The following is a 23333-nucleotide window of genomic DNA, read 5'->3' as shown; positions in this document are numbered from 1 at the left end:
ACGCAAACGGGTGGGTGAAGACTCAGAGAGCTGGTGTTTTTCAGGTGCATTTCATGTTGGATTTGCTGACCCAGGAGTCTGATAACGACCCTGGTTTGCTTTTTCTGCACAATTAAAAAAAAAGAAAAGAAAAAGAAAAAGAAAGGTCACCAACAGTCAAAGATCTCTCTACTCACCACATGGTCACATTTGGCAGACATACATAGAGGTTTTGCTTCTGAAAGCCCCTTCCAGACCTGGTCCCAGCTCTTTGGTATTCATGCCTTTACAGGAGACAGACCCCCACCCAATCTCTCGGGGAGTGAACATGGGATGGGAGAGGGTCAAGGGTTAACATTACCTATATGACAGCCCCCGATACTGAGTGGTGACATCAGGAAGGTCGTCCGGTTTGGAGCCAATTCCATTGCCAGCCTTAGGAAACACACAAAAATCCACAGGGAACTCAGCAAGTGAGAGCGCGCGGAGGCTGCGGGTGTGCAGGTGGTTCCCAGCACACGCATCGCGCATAAGCAGAGCGCTGGACGGGAGTCAGAAACCCTGGGCTCGCGGCCTGCAAACCGCAGCTGCCTCCTCACTGCACGGAGGGCCTGGCTTGCTGATGGCACAGCGCTCTGTTCATGACCAAATGGGATCAGAGTTGTAAAAAACGGTTGGAAAGCCTCTGACGTGCTTCACAAATATGAGACACTGTTACGGTATTACTATCAGCGTCATGCTCCGGAGTTCCCCCTAACATGAGGAAGAGGTCACAGATCTGGGTGGGCTGCAGCGGGCAGATTTCTCATGAATTGACGCTTCTCTCCTTCCCCGCTGGGACCTTCTGTAAGGCAGCCATGGCTTCAGAAGAGCGGCCTGGCCGCGGTCCTCTGGGATGGCAGATCCTGCTTCTCTGAACTTAGGAGCAGCACCGCAGCCACCGCTCTGGGGTCGCTGCCGCTCTCCTTGCCACGCGAAGAGGACAGGGTCTGAGCTGCATCATCCACCGGGGAAGCGCGCCCACAGGGGCGGTGCAGGAGAGTTTTTGAGTCAAATGGCATTTTTGCAATGGTTAAAAAAGTATAGTGAGGTGTCTGAAACCTCCACTATCTGAGAGAATTCAGTTCACTCCTGAAAGGACCTCCCTTTGCACAGCTGAGTGAGAAAGGGGCTGCGAAACAAGTCATCGCCATGTTCTTAGATGGACAAGGCCAGAGCCGAGAGGGGGACACGGCAGGGGTCGGGAGCGCAGGCCCTGGAGTTGGCACTGGCACCGGGAGCTGATGCAGCCACCCCCCAACCCCCGCCACCCGGGGCCCAAGTCCTTACAGTCAGAGAATCTCCCAGAGCAGCCACAACTCGGATGTCTGCAGGTCTCAGGGCGTGCACTGGGGAGACAAGCGGACACACTTGAGTCTGCGGGAAGGAAGCTGGGTCAGAGCCTAGTGCTTCTTTAAGCAAGACCGGGAACGCCAGAGCAGGGCGCTGGGGCCTCGCGGGACTGAGGGTCCATGTGCCCTGGAGGCAGGGGTTATATAAGGACAGACTTTCCCCATAAGGACACAATAAAGGAATCCTGGACCTATGGGAGGGAGAAGTGCAGGGAGAGAGGAAGAAAAGGGAATGGAAGGAAGGATGGGAGGAAGGAAGGAAGGGAAGGAGGATGGGAGGGAGGGGGAGGGGGAGGGGTGGGGGGAAGGGGGAGGGAGGGAGGGAGGGAAGGCACGGTGGGATCCCACCACTGGGTGCCAGCTGTCATGTGGAATACCAGCTGTGACCCAGTGCACAACCAGATGGGCACTGCGCCATCGGAGATGCAGTTCCGGGCCTGAGGCCCAGCCCATTTGGAGCTGGTTCTGGATTTCCAACAACAACTGAGAACTAATCGGGCCAGGCCTTCCCGTGCCCCCAAGTGCCTTCTAAAGCTGCAGGCGGCGGGGATCGCAGAGCCTGGAGCCCAGGACAACTCATAGAGCTGGGCCACCCTTGGAACTCCCTCGGCACCCCACGCCCCACCTCTGGGCCTCAGTGAGGCCAGGCCACCGGGCTAGGCCACTGGATGGGAGGTCACATGGCTCCCCCCTGTGCTCCCTTTAAGGGGCTGACGTGGAAGGGCAGCGAACAGTTCCTGGCCTGACACCTTGGGGCCTGCCGGGTGAGACATCTCACAGGGCAGAGGGAGACAAATCAGGGACTTGTCCCAGGTGACCGCCCAGACAGGAAGCGGCACTGAGTTACATGTGAAAAACGTTGTCAGAGCATCCATCGGCTCCTGCGACCCTGTGGAGAGCCCCGGGTCCCGGAGTGCCGCGGAGGGCTCACCTGAGGTGGGCGGTGAGTCCGAAGGGGTTCTGTCGCCACACAGCAGCTGGCTCCCATGACCCTAAGGGCAGAGAATGAACCTCAGGGGCGAAAGGACCTGAGCGTCAGACCCTCAGAGAGCTTTAACAAACACAGACTCCTGTCCCCTTCCCCCCGGGGAGGAGCCTAGAAGGGCATTTGAAGAAGGTTTCCTAGGTCTGTGGTCGGCAAACTGCGGCTCGCGAGCCACATGCGGCTCTTTGGCCCCTTGAGTGTGGCTCTTCCACAAAATACCACGGCCTGGGCGAGTCTATTTTGAAGAAGTGGCGTTAGAAGAAGTTTAAGTTTAAAAAATTTGGCTCTCAAAAGAAATTTCAATCGTTGTACTGTTGATATTTGGCTCTGTTGACTAATGAGTTTGCCGACCACTGTCCTAGGTGATTCTGAACATCAGCCACTCCTGGGATCTGCTAACCTAGTGCAGACCCCTCCACCAACTAATGCAAGAATCGGGGCATCAGCAAAATGACCCCACCCCACCCCACCCCCATCCTGTTTCCAAAGCAGCTTTATGGGGAGGATGGGATCTTCACCTCTGTCTTTGCTGACGCTGTGATCTGACAGGCTGGGCCCATTGATGGAACTTACCCCGCCCTGCACCCCGCCCAAGGTGTAGGTGGACGGACTTTATAAAAGAGTGTGAACCCCTTGTTCTCACCCACCCTGTTGGGCCAGTCCCAGCTCAGGGGCCGCCCCATGCATTGGCTGGTGGGATGAGAGAAAGCAACAGGCAGATACCTGCACGCTGTTCTTGTAGGTGCTCAGAAACGGCCAGTCCTGTGAGAAGAGGGGGGTGAGCAACGGCGGTGAACCCGGCTTGCTTCCTGCTCGGCCACTCTCCAGAGGTGCTGACCTCGGCATAAACACTTAAACACCTTTGGCCTCCCCGCCCCACACTGTGAGCCCCTCCCCGCCAGGCTGACCCTGGAGCTCCTTCCCAGGACGCACTGGGGCCCTCTCTGCAGCCCTGACCCAACCTGAACTCACAGGAACAATTAGAATAAACCCTGCAGTGGCTCCCAGGAATGACCCGGTCTGCTCTTCACCTCCCACCCAGCTGGCTGGGCGGCTGTGTCACCTCTTTCTCAACCCTGCCCCTCCCGACAGAGCACCACTTTCTTCTCATACAAGCCCTGTCTCTACGCCCTAGGCCCCCTGCCACTCCTACCCTGCAGCAGCCCGGGCTCCTTCCTGCCCAGGCAAGACAAGTCCGGCTCTCTGAGGTCCTGCCTCACGCAAGCCCAGCTCAGTGGGACCCACTGGGAATTCAGAGGAGCTCACAGAGGCCAGGGAGCAGCTGCAGAGGCCCAGGAATCTCCCAACAATATGCGAGTGAGCGTGGGGGCCTGATCTACGTTGCCTTCCTGGCTAATGTCTGCGTCCCAGCTCCAGCTTCCAAATGACCACCCCACCCCCATCCCAGCAGATATTATTCTGGTCTCAGTTCCTCGCTCTTCCCATCGTGCCATGGAGACAGTGGCCACATGGCGATGGAGTGTCCTTCTGTCCCATCCTGCCCTTGAGCTTCTCCCCACCCCCTCGCCTTCCCAATGAGAGCTGGGTGGTGATGCCGTGTTCCTCTTTCTGCCTGGAAAGAGCTGCTCGTAGCCCAGGCCTGTGCTAGGGCTCGCAGTGCCAGGAAGAGATGGGGGAGCCCTCTAGGGCCTCCTGGCCACAGGGCTGCCATCCATCGCAGTCCAACCGGAGAGGGCACTGGGGGTGGTTACCCGGAGCCTGGGATGTGTGAGCAGGTGAACAGAGCTGTGGCGTACAATGAACTGAGAAACCTTAATGCGACTTTAAAGGGCTGGAAAAGATGGAGCCGTTGCAAGGATGTGCTTTTACTGTACCTTGTTCGGACATGTGATATTGATCTTGCTTTCAAAATCATGCCATCTTGCCTTCTGGCCAACAGGTTCCAGCTAAACCAAGAAGCAGGAAGGCGGGGAGTGAGAAAGAGGTGGTAAGAATGGAAAGGTCAGGCCGTGGGTCAGGGCTGGAGAAGGGAGGGAGGGACAAAGAAGTGGATCTACTATCGGTGCTGTGCCGGGACTCACAGCCTGAGTGATGGGCCTCTGAGGTCCCGAGAAAGCTTTCTGGAGCCTTTTCCTCAGCAGAGGAAGGATTTTTCCCCTGAACTCGATCATCTTACCATATTGTTCCAGAGAGCACTGCCCGAGTGGGCATGAGACTTCTTGCTGAAGTGGAAACAGTCCGGAGCGAAGAAAGAGCTGTCCGGCAGCCCCTCCTGGGCACAGGGCAGAGAAGAGGGGCTGTGTTAAGAGACGTCGGGGAACACAGAGAATGCTCAGACACAGCTGGGCACTGCCCGTGCCTCCCATTTCTCCACGGTGCGTGCTTTCTTTACCGGGGTCTTTGGCATGTCCACTCTTTCGAAGAACGGCTGCACAACCACCGTAAAATCTTCCCTCGTGTCGTATCGCCCACCCTCAACCAGCTGGTGCGTCCGCTCCTGCAGGAGGCAAACGGGACGGGGTCAGGGCTCGCTGCACCTGCTCCGTCTTTGTGCAACCCTCTTCTCCGCCACAGACTGAAGCAGAGTCTGGACTTGGAGTGAAATCCACCTGCAGCCAAATCTCAACTGATCAGGAGTCCGCTGGTATTTTTTAGATCAGCCTTTATCTCAACCCCTGTCCTCAGCCTCTGCTGCCATTGCATACATTTGACCCAGGAATGTAGGGGGAAACCCAAGTCCATTGGTTTGATCCTCTTGTAAAGCTCTTGGTTAAAATTTGGGGAGAGGGCCCGGCTGGTGTGGTTCAATGGTTGAGTGTCAACCTATGAGACAGGTGGTCACGGTTCAATTCCTGGTCAGGGCACATGCCTGGGTTGTGGGCTCAATCCCCAGTGTGGGGTGTACAGAGGCAGCTGGTCAATGATTCTCTCTCATCACTGATGTTTCTCTCTCTCTCTCCCCCTTTCCCTTCCTCTCTGCAATCGATAAAAAAATATATTTTAAAATTTGGGGAGGGGTATATATTTGATTAACTGACTTGTTGGGATAATCCTTACATTTACTTTATTTCTGTCCTACATTTGTTCAGAAAATCCAAGGTGAGTCCACGCCATTTAATGCCTATTTATATAGCGCGGTGTGTGCGAGCACGCGGCTCCCGGCCTGCACACCCCTGTGAGCCGTTCAGGTCTGTCCAGGAAGGTAATGAAGCTGTTCCTCTCACAGCTTCCACTCGGGCTCAGTTCCAGGAGGACCAATTAACCCAGTTCTGGCTCCCGCTCCTGCCAGACTGCCGTCTCACCACTTGCCAGGTGCTCACCATTCAGGGCCAAAACCCTGGCTGCAGAGGGAGGTCAGGTTTGCAAACCTGAGAACATTAGTGTGGTCACTTCAGAAGACACCATGCACTTTCTTTGTCCAGGGACAGCCAGAAAAGAGAGCCCCTGTACAGGGAATGCCTCAAGTGTGACCTCCCAGGGGAGTCTCCTGGATACAAGCAGAGCCTCGAGTAAGGCAGAGGGTGCAATGCCACTAGCTAGCTGGTGGATTTCAGCAAGATGCTTTCCTTCTCTAGGCCTGTATTTCCTCATCTGTAAGTGGAGGATGTTTGGCAAGACCTGGACCATCACTTAAGTCCTTCCCAATGCTACTGGTTACTCCATGGATCAACCACAATGGCTCACAGTGGCACCATGCATCTTGAGAAATGAAAGAAACCGTGTCTAGAATGCCTGGCGCCTGGTGGCACTAATAGCAATGATCGTCTCCAGGGAGAGTGACGGGAACCCATCGCTTTTGCTGGAAGTAGGGAGGGAAAGGGTTCTGAGAGAGGGCCTGATGGCCTCAGGTGGCTGAGCTGTGAGTTCCTCCAGGACACTGAGTTAGAGTCTCAGTGGTAGCAAGATCAGGCCTGGAACAGCTGGCCAATCTAGAAAGGTCGGTGAAGGCAATTTTGGTGAATTGTTCTTCTTTTTGACTACCCAGCATCTGAACCCACTTTTAAAAATATATATTTTTTTATTGATTTCAGAGAGAAAGGGAGAGGAAGAGAGAGAGAGAAACATTAATGATGAGAGAGAATCATTGATAGCCACCTCCTGCACGCCCCCTCCTGGGGATAGAGCCTACAACCTGGGCGTGTGCCCTGACAGGAATTGAACCATGACCTCCTGGTTCACAGGGTGACGCTCAACCACTGAGCCACGTTGGTCGTGCTGAACCCACTTTCGATGTCTGAGAAACTCCTCTGTTAGAGGGCAGCCTGCCGCTCTCTGTAGAAGGTGAGAAAGGCAAATGCTGGCTTTCTCAATGCCCCTTACAACTAGGCAAGGGCGTGTGCCGAGGGTCCCCAATGGGCGCTCCGGTCTCAGGCGTGGGGTTGGAAACCAGTGGCGGAAAGATGGAGGCACACAGATTCCATCCTGCAGAGGGCAGCACCTGATCCAGTGGTGTCCATGGTGTCTCCCGGACTAGTTCTTGGGCCTAATTTTGATTCTTAGGGCTTGGTCCCTAAAATTCCATGATTCTGGTGGCCTGGCCTCTGATCCTACCTTTCTAGCTCTTTCCGATATTCGGATGAAATAATAAATCTGATTAAATCAACCAGAATGGCACAAGCTTTTGTTGCTTGAACCCAAGAACCACCCCACCTGGAACAGGTTTGCTCTCATGGCCATCATCTCCGCTGCCTTCCCTCTCCTGGTGCGGGCCTCGGAGACACAGGCACCTGCTCACAGAGAAGGCGGTGCAGCGGGCAGTCACCCAGAGGGCTGGGCGATGGCGTCAGAGCCTGATAGAGATTCATTCTCCTGAGGCCTGACACCCCTGCCAGGTGGGGCTCTCCCGAAAGGGTCTGCAGAGAAGTGGTTCTACTCTAAGGAGTCCTTGGACTTGAAGGATGAACCCACTCTGGACGCTGTTTGCAGGCCACTCTCCACGGGCTGGGAGTGACTGGACAATTAATTTGGGGGGAAAGACAAAATAGAGTCAAGGGAGTCAGCTGCTCTGGTCAAAGCTTTGATGGAGGAAGGCCGGACATGAACGACCCACAGGATGTCTGGAGACCACCTGTTGACTTTCTTTCTCCTTGTGCTCCCCAATAACACTTGTTCCCCTAGGAGGGGGAGGACACAGGGTATGCATGTTCTCTCATGGAATCCTCCAGACTCCATTGGGTGGCCACCGGGAGTCAGACGCTCTTACCCATTCTGCATGGACAACAGGAAATAACTGAGACTTGGTGAGGTGTGTTCAGAGGCTTGGCTCTATAGCTGATAAGGTAAATGGCACCACAGTCCCCCTGCCTTGCAGGATGTCTTTAAATATGCAAACTGGTCAGAGGTAACTTCACACCCAATCAGGGTCACAATAACTTTGGCACATTCTCTTTCCAACCTGAGCAACCAAATCCACAGCAGCTCACTCACCTGATACTTCTTATTCAATTCGATGAGGGAGGCAAGCTCTGTTGAGTTATCATCATACTTCAGGACACAGGGACACAGATTCCTGCAGAGCAAACAGAAGAGGTGCCCCACCCCACCAAATCACCATCTGAGTGCACAATGCAGAAATGCTGGCCTGAGGTTCGGGATCTGTTCAACTTGGAGGTATCAGGAGTCTGTGCTAACGGACTGGCTAACCTGTCCACTGGACCAGATGAAACTGAGAAAATCTCCCAGAACTGGATTTACAGTCACTTCTGAGATCTGCAGGAGTGATTTTTACGGAGCGGAGTTGCCTCATGACTGCCTGAGGACAGTGCAGCGCAGGTAAGGCACACCTCCTTTTCAATAATAATAGTGATACCGATAATAATAATGGCTAACGCATATTGAATACCTACTGTGCCAAGAGTCTTCTGGGTATTAACCTGTTCACGTCTCTTTAGCTATTCTAGGAGTTGTATTATCATTATCCCCATTTTATAGGTGAAAAAACTGAGGCTCAGTGTGGTGATTTTCTCAAGGTCACATAGATGTAAAGGGTAGGAGTTAGGACTTGAACTCTAGTCTGTCTGATCTGAACCTGAGCTCTTAATTCCTGGTTAAACTGCCTCTGTCCAGCCTGTAGCTCTGGTCTGGGCTTTTAGTCCAGGGAGATAAGATGATAATAGTGTGGATAGCTCAGTCTAGACTCAGCACCACCGCTGAGACAGAGCAGCAGAGAAGGCATCGCACTGAAGAGGTGGCAGGACAAGGTGACCTTGAACCTGTCTAACCCACAATCAGTGACTTGGCCATCAGATTTGAAAACGAACCTGGCAAATGCCTGCTCTGAACCTTTAGCTTTAATTGTCTGAAAACCCTGCCGTGATTGGCAGCAAGAGGCTCCTGGGTGAGCTGCTCTGAAATGGAATGAAAACACTGAACCCCACGTGGCCCGGGGACTGGAGAAAGTGGGAGCCAGCGGATGCGTCAGCAGCTGAAAATAGCACGCCTGACACCGGCTGTGTTAATAGGCGTGTGTCATCCAGCAGCCGCCCTCCTGCTCTCAGCACCCTCAGGCCTCCTGGGGGGACCTGCGCAGTCTGGGCCCCCAGGTGAGGTTTGGCATGGATCTTCAGGGGACCAGCCAAGTACCCCTTCATTTCAACGAGCAAATGTGGCCCTTGTGAATTATTCATTCAGCCATTCAGCCAACAGCCGCTGTGCTAGCAGTGACTCAGACATAGAGTTCAGGGCTGTGGGGGAGAGGCACATGAATAATTACCATGTGATATGCTTGGGGGAGCGGGGTACAGAGCTGGGGGAAGTAGGGGGATGGGCAGAGCCACCATGACCTCAGCTGATGGTCCAGAGGAGGCCTTGTGCTTGGGTTAGAAGGACATCTTGTTCCGGAGGGCCATGCAGACGTGTGATACCAGAGAGGGCACCCCCTCTGTTTGGCTTCCTAGGACCAGGGCGTCTGTTCTCCGGGGAAGACTCTGTCCTCTGGACCCTCTTGGTTCTGATTTGAGCACCTGCTCTTCCATCGAGTGACAACAGCCCTACATTTGTGAGCACCCAGCCCGGAGCACCATGCCAGACAGAGGCTCGCTCTGTCCTAGAGATGGGCCCCTGGGAGGGGGGAGCTCCGCATACACTGAAAAGTAGGCTCTCACAGAGCCCGGCGAGCCTGGCCCACACAGGCCCCCCATGCCTCACACTCAACGCTTCCCTCCCTGGCGGACGGAGGGTGTCCTGAGCTGCCGTGACGGCAGAAGCGTGTTGGGTTGCAAATGCATATCCCAAGGGTAGCTGAGCTCTCACTGGGGTCCTAAGAGTCTCCTCCGTTAGACCTTGTCAGGCCAGAAAATGGGGTGGTCCTGGCACGCCTCACACTCTGCCCTCGGCTTTCCTAACTCATCAGAGTAACTTTCTGCTCAGGGGGCTATGGCCCTGTCAGGAGCGGGAGCAGGAGCTTACCTGAGGATCAGCCGTGGGCAGTGGACTTTCTTCTCATGGTACAGCTCCCTCAGGTTGACGATCTGCATCGTCTTTACCAGGTTTACAAACGCCCGAGGGACCTGAGCAAAGGCAAGACCAGTCCCTGAGAGGCTGGAGGCTGGGCAGTCCCCCTGTTGGCTGCCAGGTCCAGGGCCTTCCATCTGGCCCCATGCACTTCCTGCATCCCCGCCTCTCCCTCCTCCTCCCCATCGACACCCATGTGTTCAGGCTGCTGGGACCAGGACGGACAGCCTGGTCGTGCTGGTCTCCAGGTAAAGGCACCTCAGCCAGAAGCCAGAGCCGCCTCCAGGCTGGTCTGAGGCCCGAGGAGAACTGTGGTTGAGCTGCTCAGAGGCCCCGTGACCCGGCCCCGGTACCTCAGCGTGGAGGATGTCCAGAGCCTTCCTGATGTTGTCCGTGAAGTTCTGGGGGGAATAGTGGGCCTGCAGGAAGAGCAAACATCTCAGACCATTCGTCACCCAATCTCTACGCAGATGAGGGCGGCTTCTTCTCTCGGGTCCCCTCCTTCCTATAGTTCAGCCAGAATGGGCAACACTGAAGCATAGGTTTGCGTTGGGGCCCCCAGCCTCCATACCCACCCTACAGCCCTCAGGCTTATCATGGCCGGGACCCCTTTCTTCTGCACGGGAAGCACCCGTTCTCCTGCATGGAGCGATGGAAAGCTCTGGATCCACGTCCTATCAACTCGATGCAGGGCCTTAGCGAAGGCACAGCCCATCTCTGGGTCCCTCGAAAATGGGGTGTTGGAGAGAGGACCCCTAAGAGCTCCTGCAGCTTGAGCATCCTCTGGTCCTCTGCCTTGACCTCTTCTGCTTAGGCATGGGTGGGGAAGGTCCGGCCCTCGGGCCATATAAGACCCGAGAAGTCATTTGGTCTGGCCCTGCCAAGGCATTAGGGGTGAGCTAATTAAATGTTTGACCAAATAGAGCAGGCCAGTTTTTAAGTTGCTAATTTTGTACGGCCTGCCAATGATGTTCTAAATATCCAGATGGCTCTTGGCAGAGAGAAGGTTCCCCACCCGGCCTCACAGGCCGGGGAACCCACAGCCCAACCAAATCACTCGAGGAGAGAATGGAGGGCAAGAGGGCCCTGTGGGCCCCTCTCCCAAGCATAAACATACTGGAGTGGCTATTTCTCTTGATTTCGATGTGGTCCTTACACTCTTCGAAAGCAGTGGCATCCTTTCTGAATGAAGTCTAACCAAAAGCCTTGCTCTACCAAACTCATCAAAGCTGCGGCGAAGTGGTGGAGGGCCCATGATGCCACCTCCCCACCGGCCCCAGAGCCCCAGGGCTCCGCTGTGGGCCCCTTACCTCACAGCCTGAAAACCCCAGACCCCGGTGACTTTGATGCCAGGAAAGGAGGGGCCTGGGGAGCAGGGTCGCCCCTTCGGGCCACAGCAAGACTCACCGCTTCCTAAATTTTGCTCAGCGGGGCCCTTTTCTGCCTGACAAATGTCCTAGCCTTCAGTGCCAGCTGGGAAGTCTCCTATTCCGTGTAAACTCTGACACTCCTCCCACCCCCATGCCAAATTCCCAAGTTCCCAGGGCAATTCTGCCTTCAGTGTATCACCAGACCCACACATGGGGTTTTCTCATCGTGTTATGGTGAACTGTCTGTGTCTTCCTCCCCTGACGGTGGGAGTTTCTTGAGGACAGAGCCTGTGTTTTCACTCGTCTGCTTAGCTCCTAGTACCGTGCCTGGCATATAATACGTGCCCGGCAAACGATACTAGAAATAAAATAAAATAAAAGTCCTGTTTATCAGAAAACACTGTAAACAAAGCTAAATGGAAGGCAACAAATAGGCAACGCATTTGAAAAAGGGTTAGTATACTTGACATAAGGGGTTTTTGTAAATCAATAAAGAAAGATAAATGCCTTAATAGATAATGGCCAAAGGGCATAATGTAGAATTTATCAAAAGGAGAGATTCAAACAAAGGAAATAAAAATGTATTCCCACCTAGAAAGTAAATAAATGCAAAATTTGAAAATTATACAATTTTTTTCATTGATCAGATGAGCAGTTCTTAAATAACATACAATGCCAGTTGGAATGGGGAGAAATAGGCATAACTGGTATAAACATTCTGGGAGTCATTTGGCAATATGTACACAAAGCTTTAAAAAATGTGCAGTCACCCCAAAATGAGATAGATGGACAGATATGTGTTAATGTAGCACAATATTAACAACCGTAAAGTCTCTGTGGTGGATGTATGGGCACTTACTGCACCAGTCTTTCAGCTTCTCAATATGTTTGGAAATTTTCATAATAAAACATGGGGGGAAATATATATATCTTTTTGCTTAGAGAGCTTACTACTCAGAATATATACCAGGAAATAGTTGTGGATGTACATAAAGGTGGTTGCTTATCCTGGTGTTATTTATAATAGGCCTAATCAGAAGTAATGTAAGTAAGCTAAGTACCTAATTATGGCCAATCTATATTATGGGCTACTATATAGCAACTAAGAATTAAACTTTGATATAGGAATATCTTCCCAATGTGTTACTATTGAAAAAAAAAAAGCAGGTTACCAAACAATATTTTCAGGTTGATACCAGTTTCAGAAAATAAGAAAGCATTTTCCCCATAGTTACAGAAAATGCTAGACACATATCAAAATGTTAACAACGGCATTTCTGGATGTTGTAAATATGGTACAGAGAATATTATTTTCTCTGTACTTTGATATGTTTTCTGTGTGTTATTACTTGCACAATAAAAAAAAAAAACCTACTTAAAATAAAGTCAGCTGAATTGAGTGTAGAAGAGGCTTGCCCAGCATAGGCAGACATTACCAGGTAGATTTGGGCTTAACACAAAGAAACACCGTAAAGCAATTTACACCGACTCAGAATACTAGTTAGGGCTACCTTACAAGTTAAAAAGCTGCCCATCACTGGAAATGTTCAACAACTGGATTCTGCGAAAGGCATTTTTGTTGTGGGTGGAGACGGGTCAGGATGGCTTGTGGGGTATCTTCCAGCTCAGAGAATCTGGGATTCCAGGAAGAAGCACCGAACCCACAGGGCAGCCGCCTGGCTCCTGGGTTTCCCATCAGCCCAGAATGACTGGGCTCTGAACTTTGCCCAAGTGCCTGCATTAGGAAATCAACTTTCCCATACAAGTGACAGCACGAAGGCGGGGAAGCGGGGCAGCTCAGCCTCGGAGAAAGGAGCTGACTTACAAAGAGATGCCAGGTTTTGGGAGCACTGGAATGTTATCTTGGTTTCTAGAATGATAGGATCAGGCTTCCTCCCAGAAACCTAATCAGGATTGATCTCATCGGTAGCACTGCTCGTCCTGCTAAAATCTCGTCCTAGAGGTAAATGCCCTCTCAGTCTTGGGGTTATTCCCAGATTGGATCCATGCCAGACCACAAGCCCCAAGTCCCAACCCAACAGCACTGCTCCAGGCACCTGGGAAGGAAATCCATCCCTGTTGGGCGTGGGGGCGGGGTACGGGACGGCGGGGGGAACGGTCTTGAGTTAAGTGCCTGGGACCTACCAGATCATTGCAGAAATCACAGAGGTCATTGCCTCCTATAAACAGGGTTATAATCTTCCAATCTTCCTGAAAATTTATCTTCTGGAATGAATAGAAAACAAACAAGTAAATGCCTTGACCCAGAGTCAAATCTAGGAAAATGCAAAGGGCTGAACACTGTCAGGGGTGGGTCCTCACACACCACAGGGTTTAGAGGACACTGATGTTTCCTGTTCTTTGGTTTTGGGATCCTGAGGTCATAGGTCACAGGTCGTAGGTGCTAAATCATTGGTTGTTGTTTTTTTTCAAAAGGTGGACTTTCTGGACTTCCCCATGGCCCTGTCCTCCCCATAAGCTGACTCTGTCTCCATGGATTTCTCCCGCCCAATCCCTGTTCTGGGGAGTCTGACCTCAAGTGGCCCCAGGTGGCTCCCCCCCGAGACTTACCGTGTCATTCTTCATCAGGCCCACCAGCCTCCTGGCCTGAACAGGTAAATCCCTGTGGGCAGACCCAGGAAGAAGTCATGTGAGGAGGTGGGACTGTGAAGCTGGGCTGGGAGGGGACTTAGCAGAGGACAGGGATAAAATAAACAGCAGGAAAGTTGGACTGAAGACCATGCCTGTCTCAGAGCTGGGGTGGGGGTGGGGCGTCATGTCTACGGATGAGTGGAACACTCCACGGGTGAGGCAGCGACTGCTGGTGGACTTGTTTCCTGATTGGCGATTGGATTACACACCTTCTCTCCCCAGCCAAGCTCACTCAGGGCAAACGGAGGCTGCATGTGAGTGTTTGGTGTCATGCATGGCTCTTGCCGTGACCTCAGCCTCAAAGGGCCCTCACCCTCAAGGTGACAGAGCTGAGCCAGACACACCTGGGTTTGACATTTAGTTACCTCTTGCTAACTGTGGGAATGTGATTTATGTACCTAGTAAAAAAAAACACACACACACAACAAAACCTGCAAACATGGAGATAAATCCCCAATCTTAGAGGGTCATTGGGAGCAGTAAGTGAGATGGTCAAAGCCGCCCCATGGAGGAAGAGCCCTTATGAACGCCAGGCACATGGGTTTGAATGCTGGTCCCACCACTGGCCAGCTCGGAGACCCTGGCTAGTACTTACCCTGGCCCACCCTTAATTCTTTCCTTTGTAAGACAAGGATGGTAAGCATACCTTCTTCACAGAGTCGCTGGGCAGATTAAATACGGTGCCCATAAAGAACTCAGAACAGCACATGGTGAGCATCCATATTATAAAGAATCCACTGAAATATTTGTACCATCACCATCACCATTATCACCAACAAAGTCCCTGGCACAGTGCCTAGCAGGAAACATGAGCTGTCTTCCTCCTCCTCTCAGCTACTAGACCAACTGGCTTGGTCTTAGTCACTATCGACTAGGTACCAGTCAGCCTGGGTAGGAATTCTGGGTAAGCCACGCAACCTCTTTGAGGCCCGATTTCCGCATCTGTACGTCTGAAGTTATCAGATGTGGGGCCAGAGTTTGGGGTGATTCATTGACCTCTCTGAGCCTCAGTATCATCATTAAGAAAACATGGGTATCTGACCCTCTGCTTTGTCCAACTCACAGTTACTGTGCGGAACACAAGGAAAAACAGAAACAGAGGCACTGTGTAACTTGTGCTCTGCTGTACGGGTATAAGGGGCGATTATCAAACCCGGGGTAACCCTGCAAGGCACAAAGCCACCAGGCCATGTCCTCGAGTTGATGCATCTGTCCAGGCCACTTGGCCTCTTTGTGCTCCCATTTCTGTGATACGGGAATAATAATCTCTAACTCTTCCCTACAACTCAGGATATGCTTGGGCAAATGGATTACTTGCATGAAAGAGCTTCAAGGCCTCTGGGAAAGCGGGGAAAAAATCACACTCGGTTTGGGTTACTCCTACGGCTAAGGTTTCATTCTAGGGTGCCTTCCTGACATGGGCATGTAAAGTCCAAAGCCCGAAAAGCATGTCTGAGGAAGGGACGGAGAAGAGGGCGTGAAAGATTAATAAAATAATGAAAACGGAATCTTACAGAGAACCCTCCTCCGGTCACTGTCTTATGTGGACATGAGATTCACAGAGGAGGAAAGGAATTTGCTCAAAACATATACCTGGCATCAGGGTCAACTGTGACGAGTCCCTGGGGTGGAGTTGGAGGCAGGGTAGCAGCTTTCTGTGTCCCACAGCAAGGGATACCCCAAGAGAGCCCATCTCGTCCAGTCTTTGACCCTTAGACCCTCTGTCCCTCCCCCTCGGCCAGCCTCCCCTGCTGTCATATACCCCAGGCTAGGCCACGCCCCCAACTAGGTCCCCAGAAGACCTTGCTTAACCCCCCAGGCTCCCCTGCTTACTCGGCTCGGGCTCCGGCCACAGCCTGGTTTAGGAAGGCTCCGGGGCTGTTTTCTTTCCCAGTGCCAACGGAAAAGCCCCTCAGGGATGGGTTGAATTCCCGGAGGATGTCTGGAAACACAAGGAAGAGACATGCTCAGGAGACCCCCCCCCCCCCCCAAGCAATGTTCAAATTCCTCTAATAAGCGCCAGTGGTATTCAGGGCCAAGCAGAGGCTGGGCAGCACACCCAGCTACTTAATGAATGATTGTTGAATACATGTGAGTCTGAGTAGTGCTTCCCTCATGCATTTTCCTCCCCTCCCCCAAATATATAACTTTATTAGGATAATTCACACACCATTTTAAAGTATACAGTTCAATAGCTTTAGTATATTCATACAGTTGTGCATCCATTACCACAATCAACCTTAGACCATTTTCATCGCCCCAAAGTGAAACCCTGTACCCATCACCCCAAAGTGAAACCCTCCATTCCCTCCAGTCACTCTCCATTCCCTCCAACCCATGGCGGCCATTAATCTATTTGTATATTTTCTGTATATACAAATGTCCTTATTCTGGACATTTCATATAAAAGGAATCATACAATACAATAGATCTTTTGTGGCTGGCTTCTTTCATTTAGTAAAATGTTTCCAATGTTCGCCCACGATATAGCAGGTGTCAACACTTCGTTCCTTTCTATGGCCAAATAATATCCCATTGTACAGATAGGCCGCATTTTACTTGTTCATTCATCAGCTGAAGGATACCTGGATATTTCCACCTTTTTGGCTATTACAAATAATGCAGCTGTAAACATTTATGTACAAGTTTTGCCTAATTTTTCTTGGGTATATACTTAGGAGTAGAATGGCTGGATATCTGTTTAATCTTTTGAAAAACTTACAGAGCTTTTTCCAATGACGTTGTACCATCTTATGTTCCATTTGCATCTTATGAGGGTTTCAATTTCTGCACATTCTCACTAATACTTATTATTATTTGCTGTATTTTTATTATAGCCATTCTAGTGGATGTGAAATGGTGTGGTTTGATTTGCATTGACAATCACTGATATCGAGTATCTTTTCAGTTGCGTATTAGCCACTTGTATATCTTTTTTTGAGAAATGTTGATTCAAATCCTTTGCCCATTTAAAAAAATTGTGGTAAAATAAACATAAAATTTACCATCTTAACCATTTTTAAGTGTACAGTTCAATAATATTAAAAACGTCCATAGTGTTGCTTTTGCCCATTTTTAATTGGGTTGTCTTTTCATTGCCAAGTTATAAGACTTCTTTATATTTTCTAGACACAGTTTCTTATCAAATGTATAACTTGCAAATATTTTTTCCCACTCTTTGGGTTGTCTTTTACTTTCTTTGGGCTTTTTCCTTTGAAACACAAACGTGTTTAATTTTTGTCCAATATATTTATTTTTTATTTTTTGTCACTTGTGCTTTTGGTTCCATACCTAAAAAGGCGTTGTTTAAACTAGAGTATGAAGATTTGCTCCTCTATCTTCCTCTAAGAGTTAGTTTTAGCTCTTACATTTAGGTCTGTATTTCATTTTGAGTTGATTTTTGTGTATGGTGTGAGGTAGGGGTCTAACTTCATCCTTTGCCTGTAGCTGTCCAGTTGTCCAAGTACCATTTATTGAAAGGACTATTTTCCCCCCATGGGCTAAGTGTGTAAGGAGAGTCCACCTGAGGGGTGACACAGTCTCAATCCTTTGTAAGTCACTTTGGTGAAAGCTTTTGGGCCTGTTGATTTTCAATTATGTTATCCATGATCATAGCATGGGAATCAGAGAGCCCAGCAAGCTATTGTATAGGCTGGGCCAGCTCATAGCCAGTCAATCACACTTACAAAAGCAACCCAAACCATCTCCTAGCATTAGGGAGGTCATTTATAGCTCTCGTGTGTAGATCTAGAAATAAACAAGACAGGGAGTCCTTGTACCATAGAACTGTACCTGCTTAAATTCAACAGGATTTATAAATAGCAGAAACAGATAACAAACGTGAAGCACAATCAGCTCTGCCTATGTGGAGATGAAGCAATCCCTGTCACCAAATTCTTAGTGATTTAGAGCTCAAATAACTTCCTAGCTTCTAAAGATAGGTTACAAAGGGCTATATTACAAGAAGAGTAAATGAGAACGGGACCGATGGAATTCCTCTCAGGTATCATTATTAGCTATAGATTTTAAGGGGGGGGGGGGATTCATTTTTAACATTTATTGCAGGTATCTTTAAGAACAAGCACGGTGATGTGCACACCCAAAGGGGAATAAAAAGATGAATAAGACAAGGCTTTCAGAGAATCTAGTCAGGCTTTAACACATCATTGCAAGCAGGTTGTGGGTGAAATAATTTAAAGGAAACTTCAAGCTCCAAATGCGACTGTGTTGGCATAGCCTGAGCGAGGTAACCTCTTTATTACCCAGGCAGCGCGCGTTTCCTAAAGCAGCACCCGGGAATTCAATGTTTGCCTGTGGTGCCTAATGCAGCCCAAGCCTCTGCTCCTTTGATAGGCATAGCAGAGATGGGTTTCCTTTCCTTCTTTCTTGAATCATTTCTCAATAATGACTTGCACTAAGATTTGGCCCGAGATCTCTTTTTCTCTCGTGTTCTCTTCCTTGGACAAATGCAATTTCTCAAAAGAAAAGAAAAACCACCTCCCAGCTTTTATCACTCTCCAGAAGCAAAGCAGGGCGACCACATCGGCGAAGCAGCGCCCCCTGCCGAATGCGGCTGCCTCCTGCCGCCCGGCCCCCTGCTAAGCCCGCGGCCGCCACCAGGGGGCGCGGAAGACACGCGCAGGGTGACTGCAAGCCCGCCCTAAACCCCTGAGGGAGCGAGTACTCACTGGCCAGGGTGCTGATGCTGCTGACGTTCCCATCTCCGCCCACGCTGTGTTGTGGGAACACAAAAAGAAAACGAAGGTTGGAAAAGCCAGCGACGCCAAAACACCCCAGATGTTACCAAGACAGACCTTTCACCTTTTGAGAAACACCCTGGGGACTTGGAGCCTGTCTTTCATTTATGATTTCAGTAAAAAACCTTGAAAAACAAACCAGAATACAGCAACGCCTCTCCCCTCTCCCCCACAAACCTGAACATCTAAACAAGAAACGGTCACGGCTGACTCTGTAGATTGTAACTTTGAATGTTGACACTGGGGCAGAGATCCAAGTGGACCCCCTTCTCCCCAACTCCCGTCCTGCCCCACTGGCTGGGCATTGCTATTATTACTGAGAACACAGTGAAAAGGTTTGCCCTCCACGTTCCCTTCCCCTTGGGCTTGGGCAAACCCGTTTTCCAAGGGTGTCTGACTCTAGAGAGCCACCCGCTTCCAAGCACTTCTAAAATTCTGGGGAAATAAACGTTTCTAGGCATGAAAACACGTAACATTCCAGTTTATTGGATTCCCTGCTTTCCATAGTCCTTCTTTCTCTGCCAATACGCCTGGGAACATTTAAAAGGCTCTCCAAGTGGGAGGGGTTTAACGAGCGACGATGCCAGGGATTCAACACCAGCTGGTGCCAGGGAGGCCAGATTCCAGGCTGAGGAACCCCCAGACCTGTGCTCTCCTTCGTTCAAGGCACAGAGGTCAGGCCCTGCTCGTCGGATGTGATAACAGCCAGGGCAGGAACAAGCCTGCGGGAAGCAATGGGCAATGGAGGAAGCCGCCATGCGAGGTGTCAACAAGCATCCACTCTACTTCTTGATCTTTTACCACCTGGCTGTGTGATCCCGGACAGGTAACTTGTCTTCTCTGAGCTTTGCTTCCTCATCTGTCCAGCGAAAGCCCCTTCATAAGGATGCCAGCTACCATTTAGACCTACTTTGTGCCAGGCACTGTGCTGGGGAGCTTCAGTTCTAATCCTCGCGACAGTGCTCACACAGTATTATTATCCCCGCATCAAAGATGAGGAGACGAGCTCAGAGAGGTTGAGTAACTTGCCCAAAGTTGCACAGAGCTGGGCAGCCAGGGTTCCAGACACACTCTGGTTCCAGAGACCACTGCCTCCTTCTGGGATTCGTTCCCACAGGGAGAGATGGAAGCTAGAGAAACTCTTCCACCCCAAACGTTTACATAGTGTCTCCCCCAGACTCCTCCTGGTCCCAGGCCCCGCTTTGGGAAGTGCAGTGGTTTGGGAAAGCTGGTGAATACCTTCCTCGAATTAAACCCAGAAGTTTCTCATGAAAAGTACGAGGTGGCTCATCCCTCTGCTGGAGGGATGGTGTTCTACGCTGCCCAGGGGTCCTCCCGGCCCAGCCCGGAGGGGTCTCCAGGGCCGGCCACGCCCGCACTCACCTCCAGGACAGGCCTCGGTACTGCGTCAAGACGTCCAACACGTCCCCAGGCTTCGCCCCGGCCCCGTTGCCTGCCTGAAGGGAGAACAAGGCGATGAGTTTCCCTGTCCGCTGGCCGGAGGCCCGCACCTTGCTCTGCCCGGGACGCCCGGGCGCTCTCTCGAACCCAGAGTCCGGACGGCTCCTGCCTCAGAGCCGAGCGGTAGCTCCTGCTGGGACCCCGGCCATCCACCGCTCGCTCGGCGCACCCCGAGCAGCCCTGCCTGGACCAAGCAGGTGCCCTCGTCTAGCCAGGTGCTCGAGGAGGAGGCCGCATGTCCATTTTCCAAAGGACACATGCCGGGGGCCTGTTTTCTTCATTTTAAAAAAGTCGTGAAATCTGACATGAAGGAAGCATATCACAATTCTTCTATATCGCGGTGCCTCACCCAGACGGCTGAAAAGGTGGCCATCCAGGGAAAGGCCGTGTGCCTACCCCTCGGCCGACGAAAGAGCAAAGTCTTTTACAACCACCATCGGGACCCTCTCTGCAGGTGGACGTCCCTCGCCTAAAGCTGCTATTTCTGAGCAAGGCCATGCCCAAGGGCACACGGAAGGCTCCCCAGCAGCCTGGGGAGGAGGACTGGCCTCCAGGAGAGCTCCCTACCCCCCGCCCCCTGTGTGATCCCTGCTCTGCTGCCCAATTCCTCTGCCACTGCAGGTATGTCACCCTCAGTGCGGCCTCCCCAGGGAATCCTGAACAGGCTGGGATTCCTGGTGACTCCTTATTCCCAGGGCAGTGGTCGGCAAACTGCGGCTCGCGAGCCACATGCGGCTCTTTGGCCCCTTGAGTGTGGCTCTTCCACAAAATACCACGTGCGGGCGCGCACGTACAGTGCGATTGAAACTTCAGGGCCCATGCGCAGAAGTCGGTTTTCGGCTCTCAAAAAGAAATTTCAATCGTTATACTGTTGATATTTGGCTCTGTTGACGAATGAGTTTGCCGGCCACTGTCCCAGAGCATCTTCAAGAAGCGAAAGGGGGGTTGGGGGTGGGGCGGCAGGTGACATGAGGCCACACATGGCTGGTGGAGGTGGGGTCAGCAGTGCTGAGAACCAGCCTGCCCGTCCTTCCTGAGGGCTATTAGCCATAAGCCACTGGGGTGAAGGGCCACTGAGGGGTCAGGAGGAGCCGGCTGCAGTACCGGGATGGGGTCCGGCCCCGTCCAGCACTCACAAGCCGAGTGGCCGGGGTCACTGACGACCTCACCCAGCGTTGCTGTCTTCATTGGTTGAGTTTAAGGAGAGTCGGACTTCAGGGGATTTTGTGGAAGAGATCGAGTGAGGTAATATCACTGGGAACGGGCCACAGACAGGGAAGGTGCTCGCTGGCCTTTGGGGGAACACTCGACTGGACCAGCCGCTGGCCGAGCAGTAATGAATGGAAGCTTCTGTTGGGGAACCTCTGGGACCCCCCACGCAGGCTCTCGGAGAACCTGCGCTGGCTTTTCAGGGATAGCTCTTTGTAGGGCCTGGGTGTCACGGGGAGAGGCTGCAGAGAGGGGCCTCTCTCCCACTGACCCGTTTCCTCACCCCCAGGCCCCCCATCAGCACTGCTCCTGTCTCATCATCTCTCTGCCCCTCCCTCCGCTTTGCCACATGGACAGACAAAGCCCCAGGTCTCTGAGGGAAGGCTACTCTGCGGGTGGGGGACCTGGTCCAGTTCCGCTGAGCGACCTGGGCTGGGTCACTTCCGCCCCAGATGCTCCCTCTGGGATCCCCCCACTTCCTGCTCTCTCCTCCGTCCCAGTGTAGGGAGAAGAATGGTGAGTGCAGAGTGTAGGTGGGAAAACCAGATGGGCAAGGAACGCCGGGTTCCAGGGAGCGCGGGGATGTAGAGGGACTGGCGATCGGGACCCGAGATGGCAACATTTAAGAGCCAGGAGTGAGGCTTTCTCTCCCCGTCGCCCCATGACCCCAGGCCAGGCCCTTCCTGCTCCTTCCCCTTCCCTCCACAGTCAGGGTAACTCACCGTGAGGGAGTCGCCCAGGGCTGCGATCACCTTGATGTCCGCGGGCTTCAGCCTGTGAACTGAGAACCAAGTGGGAGTGAATGGGAGATCGGGGTTCCTGTCTCCCAGGAAAGTGGGGCGCAAGTCTGTTTTCCACAGCAGTTCAGCTTGGACAGCAATAGTCAGAGCCCGTCCTTGCCAGGAGGGTCAGCAACAGCAGGTGTGAGCCTGACTGCCCGGTCCTCCCGGGGCACCTGGACACAGGGCTCGGGGCTGGAGGTGGCCCAGCTTGCAGGGGGGAGTCTGCTGGCTTTTGAGGAAACCTGAGGCCACAGGTGAGCATCATCCTCAGGGCACGAAGTGGCCCCGGACATGGGGATGAGGGAAGGAGCTCTGGTGGACTCACGGCCAACACGGAATCTATTCTAGGATCTGGTCATATTCGGGGTAAAGTCTCCTATCATTCTGCTAAAAATATTAGCTCAGCTTCTCTACAGTGAAGAGGGGAAATGCTTTCATACCACTATTTTCTAAAATCAAGGTGAGATTCTTATAACATAAAATCAACCATGTTAGAGTCAACAATTCAGCGGCATTTAGTGCTACTTTCACAGTGTTGCTCAACCACCACCTCTATCGAGTTCCAAAACACTTTCCCCTCAAAGGAGACCTGTGCCCATTAGCAGTCACTCCCCATTGCTCCCTCCCCCAGCTCCTGGCAACCACTAACCTGCTTCCTGTCTCTGGATTTGCCTCTTCTGGACATTTCCTACAAATGGCATCATGCGATATGCAGCCATGTGTGTCTGGTTCTTCCACTTTGCATAATGTTTTCAGGGTTTGCCCATGTTATAGCACGTGTCAGTGCTTCATTCCTTTTCACGGCTGAATAATATTTTATTGTATGGACATACCATATTTTGTTTGTCCATCCGTCCATCATTTGAAGGACATTTGGGTTTGTTTTTACCTTCTGGTGATTGTAAACAGTGCTTGCTATGAACATGCATGTACAAGTGTCTATTTGAAAGCCTGTTTTCCATTATTTTGGATATATATCTAGGAGTGGAATTGGTGGGTTATATGATAAGACCATGTTTAGTTTTTTGAGGATCCACCAAACTGGTTTCTATAGCCTTACTCTATGTTTTATCTCTTGAGTTGCACATACTGTGCTATTGCTAAGACGCTATCTACTCACATGACAGACATATTCAACACCAAGCCGTGGCTGGGTGCCCTGGGACTACACAGTGATCAGAAAAGTTAGGTGGCCTCAAGAACCTCACAGGCTAAGGAAGAAATGGGAAAAAGCCATAGTTATAATAACTGATAGGGTGGTAAACACTCTGAGACGTATGAAGTGATAGGAAGTGCTGGAGCTGAGGGAGGATTGACCCCTCGGGGTGTGATGG

General features: G+C 51.7%; 1 protein-coding gene across 1 annotated transcript in view; it reads right to left on the bottom strand.

The window, feature by feature from the left end:
• PLB1 (phospholipase B1) overlaps positions 1-23333 on the bottom strand; it is a 130679-nt gene that overhangs the window by 41490 nt on the left and 65856 nt on the right. The window contains exons 19-34 of the mRNA XM_079792562.1: positions 21940-21998; positions 19931-20004; positions 18479-18522; positions 15624-15732; positions 13710-13761; positions 13284-13364; positions 10122-10187; positions 9724-9824; positions 7744-7825; positions 4709-4813; positions 4493-4588; positions 4191-4262; positions 3079-3117; positions 2302-2362; positions 1309-1367; positions 341-414 (exon numbers count right to left, since the gene is read on the bottom strand). Coding sequence (XP_079648688.1) covers positions 341-414; positions 1309-1367; positions 2302-2362; positions 3079-3117; positions 4191-4262; positions 4493-4588; positions 4709-4813; positions 7744-7825; positions 9724-9824; positions 10122-10187; positions 13284-13364; positions 13710-13761; positions 15624-15732; positions 18479-18522; positions 19931-20004; positions 21940-21998 — 1174 coding nt within the window. The remainder of the gene's footprint in view (positions 1-340; positions 415-1308; positions 1368-2301; positions 2363-3078; positions 3118-4190; positions 4263-4492; positions 4589-4708; positions 4814-7743; positions 7826-9723; positions 9825-10121; positions 10188-13283; positions 13365-13709; positions 13762-15623; positions 15733-18478; positions 18523-19930; positions 20005-21939; positions 21999-23333) is intronic.

This window comes from Cnephaeus nilssonii (genome assembly GCF_951640355.1).
Source record: "Cnephaeus nilssonii genome assembly, chromosome: 15".
Taxonomy (NCBI): Eukaryota; Metazoa; Chordata; class Mammalia; order Chiroptera; family Vespertilionidae; genus Cnephaeus; species Cnephaeus nilssonii.
The sequence above is the reverse complement of the archived record's forward strand: the minus strand, read 5'-3'. Positions and strand labels throughout refer to the sequence as shown.